We start from the raw sequence: 11,549 nt of genomic DNA, 5'->3' as shown, positions 1-11,549 counted from the left end.
GAAGCTGCGGCTCCCCTCAGCTTCCGGTTTTTATTTTTAATTTAAGTGTTTGTTTATTCTGGGTAAAACTAAAACTCCACCGATAAAACTCCATCTCCCGCCTTATAATTAATAAATAAACATAAACATTCAGAATTTAATGACCGGAAACGGAAACTCGACGACAGCTGACTGGAAAACAAGGAAACTGGATCAGATTAACAAATATTTTTAACTGGAACAGACGAGTAAAACTGGTGAAAAATGAATGACTGGATTAATTTAACTTGATTTTGTGTGTGTGTTTTCTGGAGATACATTTATAAAAGTAAATCAATATAAAGATGAAATTAGTGAAATATCCGGTATACAAAACTCTCTAATCAATCATAATGTGCTGTTTGCTCACAAACAGCTTTTCGTCAAAATGTCTTTATTTTAAAACGCTTAGGGTATCTTTAATGTAAATGCGATTTTATTTTCTATTAATCTTCAGTGAACTAAACTCGGCTGTGATTTTACACACTTTTAAAGTGATTTTAAACTTTTTTAAAGATGACCCACGCCGGATCTTTTCACGGTGAAACACTGGATCCGCTCCGGGAAATGCGCGCTCCCGCTCCTGCTCGGGCTAAGCTAGGCTAGTTCAAATCTCCCCCCGCTAACCGTCAGCGCTCCCGGTATCACTGCTCCCGTTAATGTCGTCCTTCATCCCCGCGGAGCGTTTCTGCTTCGTGCACACACAACGTCCATAAATCAGTATTTATTCGGTGTAATCGATCGATCGATCCGGTTGGTTTCATCCCCCGAGTGTCTGCACTGACTCCAACCTCACAGCCAAAATGGCGGACAGCGAGGGTGACAGAACAATAACAGCCCCGGAGTCGTCGGGGGCCGCGGATCAGCCCCCCACCGCCCTGAGCGCCCAACCCGGGGATGGCTCACCAGCAACCCCCGCTGCTCACAGCAGCAAGCCCGGGGAGAACGTAGCGGCGGCCGGCAACCAGAGCGGCAATCTGAAGCCCGTGTCCGGCACGGAGGGCGACCAGCCGGGCCACAGTGTACCGGTGGCGTCCGGGGCTCAGCTGGCGGAGCTACTGCCGAGCCAGCCGGAGGAGCAGAGCATTCTGGTGGCCACGGAGTTCACCGACCTGGCTAACACCACCATCCTGTACGTGCAGCCAGACGGCAGTCTGGTGGAGAGCTCCGGGCTGACGGCAGAGGAGCAGCAGGCGCTGCTGGAGCAGCTCACCAAGCAGCAGGTGGTCCAGGTTTCCGACACCGAGGCGGCCCAGCTGCTCCAGCAGGGCCAGCTGATCAAACCGGCTCACAGCGCAGCTCTGGATCCGAGTCAGCTGCAGCAGGTCATCAACCAGGTCACCAAGTCCCAGCAGCAGCAGGTCCAGGTGTCACAGCAGCAGGTCCAGGTGTCACAGCAGCAGGTCCCAAAGCAGCAGATCCAGGTCTCCCAGCAGAACCTGAAAGGCCCGAACAACGCCTCCCAGCAGCTGAAGAGCGTGGCCCAGCAGGTGGCCATGCAGACGGGAAGCTCGATCCCCTTGATCCAGAAAAAGGTGGGTCACATAATAATAAAAATAATGATAATACTACATTTTATTTGAAAGCGCCTTTCAGAGCACTCAAGGACACTGTAAGTAAGTAAGTAAGTAAAATTTTATTTATATAGCACATTTCTAGATAAGGGATCACAAAGTGCTTTACAAGGTATAGACACAAATTAAAAAGACGAAGTACAATCAAAAGTTAACAAAATGCAATTTTAAAAAGATGTGTTTTTAGCTGTTTTTTAAAAGTAATCAGTGAATCAGCAGATCTTAAGTTCTGAGGAAGAGAATTCCACAGTCTGTACACAGCAGAATAATAAAAGCAAGCAATTTACACAATCATAAGACATAAAACACATTTGAAATAGCAGAGTGTTATGTGGGATGAGCTGTTTTGAACAAGTGAGTTTTGAGTCTAGACTTAAAAAGAGAGAATGAAGTGATATTTCTTATATCAGGAGGAAGGGAGTTCCAGAGTCGAGCAGCAGAGCAGCTGAAAGCCCTGCTCCCCATGGTGGCAAGACGGGGAGAGGGGACAGAGAGAGAAGAAGATCTAAGACACCTAGATGGAATGGTGATCTGAACCAAATCAGAGAGAGGGAGAGATGTCGAATAGCCTTAAATGTATACAGAAGCATTTTGAAATTGATGCGATATTTGACCGGGAGCCAATGAAGCTGCTGCAAGACAGGAGTGATGTGATGGATAGAAGGGGTCCTGATGATAATATGGGCAGCAGAGTTCTGGACCCATTGGAGCTTGTGGATGGATTTTTGAGTAAGACCAAAAAGAAGCAAGGCTATGGACAAGAATGGCAGCGGCATGTGGGGAGATAAAAGGACGGCGACGATTAATGTTGCACAATTGAAAATATGCAGACCGAGTGACATTATTGATGTGGGAATTGAAAGATAGAGTACTGTCGAGGATGACACCCAAGCTTTTCACAGAGGAAGAAATGGAGTTTTATTTTTTGATTGAGTATTGATTGTAATAGAGAAACTGTTGGTTCTGGATAATGTTGATTTAGAGTCGACCAAGACAAGCTCGGATTTGTTACTGTTGAGTTTAAGAAAATTAGAAGAGAACCATGAATTTAGTTTGGCTAAACAGAGGGTGAGGGAGGATGGGGGGAGAGCAGAATCATGATTAAACCAGAAAACCAGACTGGAACTATTCATACAGATTATTGTTAGTTAAGTGTGAGTGGAGTTGTGGCAACTATCTTCTTGAGAATTTTTGAGAGGAATGGTAGATTGGAAAAAGGACAAAAATTGTCAAAATTTATGAGGTCTAGACCCGTTTTGTTTTTGTTTTTTTTGTTTTGTTTTTTTCAATATTGGGGTGACGGCAGCAAACTTTGAAGGAAACAGGAACAGTTCCAGTGGTAAGTTAAGAATACAGGGTGGGCCATTTATATGGATACACCGTAATATTAAAGTCCTGTTTGTGGCACATTAGTATATGTGAGGGGGCAAACTCCTCAAGATGGGTGGTGACCATGGTGGCCATTTAGAAGTCGGCCATCTTGGATACAACTTTTGTTTTTTCAATAGGAAGAGGGCCATGTGACACATCAAACTTATTGGTAATGTCACAAGAAAAACAATGGTGTGCTTGGTTTCAATGTAACTTTATTCTTTCATGAGTTATTTACAAGTTTCTGACCACTTATAAAATGTGTTCAATGTGCTGCCCATTGTGTTGGATTGTCAATGCAACCCTCTTCTCCCACTCTTCACACACTGATAGCAACACCGCAGGAGAAATGCCAGCACAGGCCATCCAGTATCCGTAGTTTCAGGTGCTGCACATCTCGTATCTTCACACCATAGACAATTGCCTTCGAGATGACCCCAAAGATAAAAGTCTAAGGGGGTCAGATCGGGAGACCTTGGGGGCCATTCAACTGGCCCACGACGACCAATCCACTTTCCAGGAAACTGTTCATCTAGGAATGCTCGGACCTGGCACCCATAATGTGGTGGTGCACCATCTTGCTGGAAAAACTCAGGGAACGTGCCAGCTTCAGTGCATAAAGAGGGAAACACATCATCATGTAGCAATTTCAAATATCCAGTGGCCTTGAGGTTTCCATTGATGAAGAATGGACCCACTATCGTTGTACCCCATATACCACACCAAACCATCACTTTTGTTGTTCCAACAGTCTTGGAGGGATCCATCCAATGTGGGTTAGTGTCAGACCAATAGTGGTGGTTTTGTTTGTTAACTTCACCATTCACATAAAAGTTTGCCTCATCACTGAACAAAATCTTCTGCGTGAACTGAGGGTCCTGTTCCAATTTTTGTTTTGCCCATTCTGCAAATTCTGTGCGCCGATCTGGGTCATCCTCGTTGAGATGCTGCAGTAGCTGGAGTTTGTAAGGGTGCCATTTGTGAGTAGCTAATATCCGCCGAAGGGATGTTCGACTAATGCCACTCTCCAGTGACATGCGGCGAGTGCTACGCTGTGGGCTCTTGCTGAATGAAGCTAGGACAGCCACTGATGTTTCTTCATTAGTGACAGTTTTCTTGCGTCCACATTTTGGCAAATCCAACACTGAACCAGTTTCACGAAACTTAGCAAGCAGTTTGCTAACTGTAGCATGGGAGATGGGTGGTCTCGTAGGGTGTCTTGCATTGAAATCTGCTGCAATGACCCGGTTACTGCGTTCACCAGATATCAACACAATTTCGATCCGCTCCTCACGTGTTAACCTCTTCGACATGTCAATGGCTGTGAACAAAGAGAAACTTGTAAATAACTCATGAAAGAATAAAGTTACGTTGAAACCAAGCACACCATTGTTTTTCTTGTGACATTACCAATAAGTTTGATGTGTCACATGGCCCTCTTCCTATTGAAAAAACAAAAGTTGTATCCAAGATGGCCGACTTCTAAATGGCCACCATGGTCACCACCCATCTTGAGGAGTTTGCCCCCTCACATATACTAATGTGCCACAAACAGGACTTTAATATCACCAACCATTCCCATGTTATTACGGTGTATCCATATAAATGGCCCACCCTGTAGATGATTAATTTTAAATCTTAGTGGCGGCCGCCATTGCCGCAAACTAGAGTTTGGCTGAGCCGCGCTATGAGTGTAGAGTGTAGCTGGACTATTTGAAAGCAAGATAACAGGTCTTTGAGGGTCAGAAATCTGGCTGATAAGCAAGTGGTCAAATACGTGACACAGTAATTCACAAATAAATTGTTCAAAAATCATACAATGTGATTTTTGGATTTTTTCTTTTTAGATTCTGTCTCTCACAATGGAAATGCACCTATGCTGAAAATTGTAGACCCCTCCATGATTTCTAAGTAAGAGAACTTGCAAAATCACAGGGTGATCAAATACGTATTGACATCACTGTATGAGGGGAAGCAAAGAGGGTAGACAGGCCTTGACCAGAACTGTAGGAATGGGGTCTCGCTGACAAGGAGAAGGTTTTGAATTACAGATGAGATCTGAAATATCAGTGACAGAGGGAAGTTGGAAAGCAGAAAGCAGTGTGATGGGAGTGGAATTGCAAATGAAGAGCTACATGGAGGAAGATCCATGCTGAGAAAGTCCAACTCGATTGGGGCCTGGACAGGTGATGCAGGTGAGGCGTGACAGCAGCAGCTCGCAGTGGGCTCCCGTCTCCATGTTTCTGAACATGTTTACCTGCTGTTTACTTAACCACACGGTTAGTTTTTCAACTTCAGGTTCAGAAACATAAAAAACGGGTTTGATTGTGAATTTTCACATTTGGAGCCCTTAGAACTTTTAAATGCTTCACACTGACATAAGAACTCATCAGTCCATTTTCATTATCCATACACTCTTCAGGAATAAACCAACTTCTTCATCGACTCAGTTTGTGATCTTAATGTTGCCACGGTAAAAAATCTCTGAATAATCACACTCATCATGTGTTTTGATCTACTTTCTGTGTGTCTGTCCTTTCAGTCGGAGCCTGTTAGGATCCAGATCCAGGTGCCTCCCAAACAGGAAGTGAAGCCTGGCTCCGCCACCCAGCAGAAGTCGGTCACTCAGCCGCAAGTGAAGCTGTCAGCCAATGGCAGCGTGAGCAGCACTCAGATTATCCACATCCAGCCCGTGGTTGGTCAGGAGGGTCAGCAGTTCTTCCTGCAGCAGAATCCTGGAGACCCGCCCATCCAGCTGCTGCTACAGAGCCCCGCCCCCGTGGTCGGCTCACTGCTACCATTGGTCCACAAGCTGACAGGCCAGACGGCATCAGTTGCCTCCAGCGTAGGTCAGAAACCCACGGCAACACCAATCAGAGTGTCCACGGCACCCACTGTTAAGACCCCAATCCCTTCAATAATTAAGACTCCACCCACTACTGTGGCTAAAACTGTTAGCTTTCCATTAATTAAAACACCTGCTAACGGCACGATGACTGCTGCCCGTAAAAGTCCCATTAAACCACCTGTCACAGTCACGACAGTTCCAGTACAGACCGCCGCGCCTGCTGCACAATGTGTCACGGTGGCCACGCCCTCTACAGCCCCTCCCACTAAGGACAGAAGTGAGCAAAAAGAGAAGGAGAAGAAGGTAAAGAAGAGGGAGAAAAAAGCAATGAAGGTCCAAACCCGGTCCGGGCGGGTCTCCAGACCACCGAAGTACAAAGCCAAAGACTACAAGTTCATAAAGACAGAGGACCTCGCCGAAAGTCACCAGTCCGACTCAGACGACTACTCTGACATGAGCGTGGAGGAGGAGGACGGCGAGGGCAGCAGGAAGGATGGCGCCACGCCCGGCAGCTCCCTCACCTACAGCCACAAGTCTCGGTCCCACCGCTGCCAGACCTGCGACAAGGCCTACATCGGTGCTGGCGGCCTGAACCGCCACTACAAACTGAACCCGACCCACGGGGAGCCAGAACCACCTGGCGACCCACCGGGGAACACACCGCACCCCCTTCCAGACAACAGCCAATCAGAGGAAACGGCAACAGTCGGCGTCAATGAGGAGGAGGAGGAAAAAAATAAGGATGACAAACCTGCGGCCACGGCAACAAATAAAGTGAGAAATTATCCACCAATCACAGCAGAGATCTGTCATCCTACAGTTTATTTTCTTATTGTCTGTGTACAGTTAATAAGCTGTTAACTAACCAGCTAATTATGGCTGGTTAGCCCTTTCTGGAGCTCAAACATTCAGGATAATAACAGCTGTCGACAGTAAGCTGACTGTTGTCCGTCTGCAGGTGGAGGGGGGTCCAGCAGCAGCTGTAGGACTCAGAGGCCTCCATCATCGGGGCCCCGGCCGTCCCCGAGGACGAGGGCGAGGCAGGGGTCGGGGACGAGGGCGGGGACGGTCACTGGGGCCGCCTCCTAAGGTGAGATTGCTCATGGAGTATGAAAGTGATGAACGGCTGCCGGTGAGAGTTCATGTTACAGTTAGCCGGTCGTCATCGTTCCCAGACTGTGAAAGTGCCGTCGCTGTTCTGTTGTAGTTGAAGGACTTCAGCTTTTCAGCTCTTTGTTCTTGTTCAGGGAGAGAAATTTGCTCCCTGCAATATTACAGTCGGGCTCAATGCCTGCAGTGGAGAGCACACAGGTGACACTGCGAAGCAGAAGCTTCTTCCTCTTTGAGTGAAGAACAAAACTCCAGCTGTGACTCAGTTCATTTTTACTCCTGGCACAAACAACTGCTGCTTTGTAACCCGCTTCAGTTCACTCACTTCACCCTCCGTGTGCTTCAGAGGTCCCTGGCAGAGAGTGCACTGCTGCCTGCTCCTTTGTCACTTCACCTGGTGTTCCAGGTGTGCTTTATCCCAATTCAAAATAGAGCTGGGCGATATAAGATTTTTTCATATCACGATATGTTTTGTTTTTTTTTTTCATTTCAGGCGATAACGATATCTATCACGATATAAGCCAAATAACTATATTTGCAAGATTTAAATGTGCCGTTGCTCACAAGTAAAATGTGAAATAATCAGCAGCTTGTTTTGATTTAAATATTTATTTCCCATAATAAGTTCAACAGGGTAGATGTACTTAAGGAACACGAGACTTTTTCAGATAAATAAAGGCAAATATTGCAAACTACACAAAAGGCAGCCGCTAAAGCGTTAAAGTTTCAAAATAGAACAAACGAAACAGACTAAATTGCCGATTCCACTTAGAAACAAAATATTAATTCTAAAAATAAATCTTAGTTTGTTTTACAGAAGAACAGACAAAATTGACTAACTTTTGTCAATATCAAATAAACTGAGAACTAAAAGGAAATTCTCAATCTCTCCTTGTTGTATAGCTGAGCTTTTCAAACAGTTTTAACAGTTACTTTAGTCTGACAAAAGCCGAATGACGAATTAGCGCTTCCAGTCAGAGATTGAGCATGCACCGCTTTATTGTATTTCCAGACTTGCTTTCGGCACAATTTACAGTGCGCGCTACTCTGTCTTTTGTCAGACTTGAAATAGCCGAAATACCTTCACACTACGGAACTTCTATGGCTCTTCCGTTCGACAGTCTGTCCGGCATTGGAACCATCATCTGTTTTCTCTTCGGTCACGCTCAGTTGGTTTTTTTCTAGTCGCCACACTCGTTTCCTCCATTGTGGCACTTGTGCTGTACGTAACAAGTCACGTGACGCTGCGGCTGTGATTGGTTCAGCTCTGCGCTACTTAATGTGGATTGGCTGTTCTTTTTTTTCTTTCTTTTTTTTTAAGAGGACAAGAGACGAGGCCTATCACAATAGTTAAATTTTTCTATCGAGAAAAAGTTATTTCGCAACACATATCGTGATCGTTCTATAGCCCAGCTCTAATTCAAACTAAAGTACTTTCATCTCTCAGAAAACTCACATTTCTCAGAAACATGGGCTCTGACACATTTACAGTGAAGCTGCATTCATGCACGCACAGACACACTTGAATTGAAAAAGGATAAATGTTGCCTTCAAAATAAAAGCAACAAAATAGCATCGTCCTACAAAATGGCAAAACACAGTAATCATTCTGTGTACGGTGTCTGCGATGGGACAAACGGCACAATATGCGACCTCACGCGCTGTCGGGGATGCTTTGCTGTAAATAGACCTTTGTTCAACTCTTATTAGAGCTTTGACTACATCTGTCACTTGTCCAGGTGAGCTCACCTGTACAGTAGTTTGCACAGAAACCTCGTCCTGCTCTGTTAGCACTCAGGGGAATCTGATTGCTCATTTTTCGCAGGTGACTGTGGGCCTCGTGAGTAGGAGAGGTCGTCGTGGTCGACCTCCAAAGTTGGGTGTTACCATGGTAACAGCAGAGCAGCAGGTAGAGAGAAGACGAGAGCGTCTAGAGGAGGTAAGGTGGAGGAAGCAGCTCCTTTCAGAGTAAAGGTCTTCAAAAATATTGATTTATGTGTATTCACCTAATGCGCTAACACCTGAGTGTCCTATCACGTCGCTCACAGGTGGTGGAGCAGTGCGAGGATGAGGAGCTGATGGACATCGTTCTTCCTCGTCTGACCAAAGTGATGAGTCTGTGGGAGCTAATGCTGGCAAAGGTACGCACACACGAAGGACAAACCTTTATCCACACCTGCCGGGATCTGTGACATCATCAGGGGCTCAGAATCAGAATACTTTATTAATGGCAGAGCAAATTATGTGAGCACAAGATAGTGGAGTATGTTATTCCAAACAGCTGACAGTTTAAACTGAGCTGCTCTCTCATCGCACTGACTCTTATTTTCTCTGTAAATGATGTGCAGCTATTGCAGTGTATCATGTGCCCTGGCTGTTCCAGGTGGAGCGCGGCGGTCCGGGTCGAACTCATTTCCCAGACATTTACCGTGAGTTCGAGTCCCTGCAGGCTCAGGTGAGGCAGGCCGCCCAGGATTACATCAGCAGCCCGCAGGGTGGAGCCACGCCCCTGGAAATCAGGAACATAGAGGTGAGGCCCATGCTGACATCAGAACGCCTGTTACAAGTGGACCCTGCGGCGTACAGGTGACCCAGACCGTGCTGTGTTTCAGGTGGCCAGGTCTCTAGGGATCCTGGACGAGGTGAACAGGATGAAGGTGGTTCCTGGAGCGTCTCCTGGCTCCAGTTCAACAAATAAGAACGTGCGATACATGGAGGTAAGCACACCTGCATCCAAGTTGTTATAACAAGATAAGCCTACGTCCCCGCATGGTCGGGCGGTCAGTCTAAGCAGCCAATCACAGCTTTAGAGTCGTAGCTGACAATGAGGTCGACCACAGCTTCTCACTGAGGTTTACCTGAAGATTAGAGGTACGGTTCTAATCCGCATCAGTCTCCTTCCCAGAACTCTAAGATGCTGCCGCCATCCAAGAGGTTCAAGATGGAGAACAGCGTCCCCGTGCATCACAATGGCCTCGAGACGCCAAAAACAGGTATGGCTAGAATGTCCTAATCTACAGCTAAATTACAGATAAAACATCTATCTGTGCTTTCTTAATCTCTCTGCATGTCGTCCGACCAGGTGGGACCGTGGTGACCTCTGTGACCCCTCTGAAGTCCTGCTCGGTCTCTGTCGCTCCTCTCGTGATTCCAGAGGGAACCAGACTGTTGACAGTCTCTGCTGACTCCTCCAGGTGAGCTGTCTCTACCTCCTGTTTGCTGAGTACATGTGCGTGGTAGCCACGCCCTGAGGTGACGATGTGATCACAGGTTACCTGTGAGGTCAGGGTTTCCGTAATGTGGCGAATGTATTTTTACTCGGCCAGTTCTAGAAAATCGAGTTCAGGTGAGGTCACTTCTGGAAAGCGCTCCTGTCTCACTGCACTGCAATGTGTTTCTCACAGCTCCTCACAGGCCCCGCCCCCTGACACCCCTATGGAAGTGACCCCAGGTGAGGACCATGACGTCCACCAGGAACAGGCGTCAAGCTCTACAGACATCGGACCCCGGGTGACGGAGCTGGAGAAAGCTCTGGGTTCAGGTCCCAGTGACCCCACGAACACAAAGTCATCTGAGCCCGCCCCTACAGCCGGATCTGTCATCAAGCCTGAATCCAGCCTGATCCAGACTCTAAGCCCCTCCCACCCTGAGTTGGGCCCCTCGGAGGCCAAAGAGGTGCAGGAGGGCGAGGAGATCTACATCCAGACGGAGGGGCTGACGGTGCAGCTGGCAGAACCGGGCTCAGACGGGATTGTGATCGTTAACGGGCCAGATGGAACCACCATGCACATTCAGACCCCGGAGGGCGTGCCGCTGGAGGCGGTCCAGGCCCTGCTGGGCATTGAGGCGTCCGACGGAGCCAAAGCCCCCCAGTAAACACCTGGACCAGAACCAGCACCTGGTCTGTACCACGCTGACTTTTAAGGTGGAGTGAGGCAGTGCTGCAGACAGACGTACCTGACACCATCCTGCACCTTCGGCGCCCCCCTCAGGTTTCTGCTGGACTTTACAGCTGTAGTAAACACTGCCGCCTGCAGGGGGCGCCTGCTCTGACTCCGCCCTGCTGAGGACAACAGGACGAACAACTCCGTTAACCTGACCCCAGACCGTACCTGGAAACTTAGGTCCGGTCATTTCTGGTTCAGACTGAAGCTCCTGTTGATGATGTTCGCCATGACTTCAGAAACCAGAGGGATGGCGTCATGGCGACAGGTGGTTTCACCTTCATCCAGGTGCAGTAGCGTGTTCTGCAGACTCGGGGCTCTGTACAGTGCATCTGATTGGCTCGTTTAGTGCCACCTGTGATGATGTCATCAGCAGCCTCCCTGGTTTCCTGGACTCCTGATTGGCTGTGAATGTGTAAACTTTGTGTCTGGACTCGTTGACCGTGAAGTGATCCGTTGGATGTTCATATGTAGATAAAGTTTAAAAAGTTGCACTATTTTATTACTTTTTATAAAATTCACACAACACGTTCTCCAAACGGGATGAGAACATTCGGAGAACCGACACGAGAACAGAGGGGAAAAAACGTTGTCCTGTTCGAGTGTTTCCTGTTCCTCCCAATAAACTAAGCTGAACTCCACCCACCTCAAAGCGTCTGTGTTCTCGCGCACACACCTGTCAAC

The 11,549-nt window shown here is 47.4% G+C and overlaps 1 protein-coding gene across 2 annotated transcripts; it reads left to right on the top strand.

Moving 5' to 3' along the window:
• Positions 1 to 93: 93 nt before the first annotated feature.
• On the top strand, positions 94 to 11,445 carry znf839 (zinc finger protein 839). 2 transcript variants are annotated; one of them, XM_005951992.3, is made up of 10 exons: positions 94 to 1,553; positions 5,506 to 6,585; positions 6,770 to 6,901; positions 8,747 to 8,860; positions 8,970 to 9,062; positions 9,305 to 9,451; positions 9,534 to 9,638; positions 9,827 to 9,914; positions 10,004 to 10,115; positions 10,326 to 11,445. In XM_005951992.3, exons 1-10 carry the CDS (start codon positions 822 to 824, stop codon positions 10,795 to 10,797), a joined length of 3,075 nt encoding a protein of 1,024 aa, XP_005952054.1. In that variant the 5' UTR covers positions 94 to 821; the 3' UTR covers positions 10,798 to 11,445. The 2 variants fall into 2 exon arrangements, with proteins under 2 accessions (XP_005952054.1, XP_042072552.1); XM_042216618.1 differs by having other exon boundaries at positions 9,815 to 9,914.
• The last annotated feature ends 104 nt before the right edge of the window (positions 11,446 to 11,549 follow it).

The sequence above is a fragment of the Haplochromis burtoni genome, unplaced genomic scaffold (genome assembly GCF_018398535.1).
Source record: "Haplochromis burtoni strain Fernald_Lab_line unplaced genomic scaffold, NCSU_Asbu1 Contig_1139, whole genome shotgun sequence".
NCBI classification, from domain to species: Eukaryota; Metazoa; Chordata; class Actinopteri; order Cichliformes; family Cichlidae; genus Haplochromis; species Haplochromis burtoni.
This window is presented reverse-complemented; position numbering and strand designations above follow the sequence as displayed.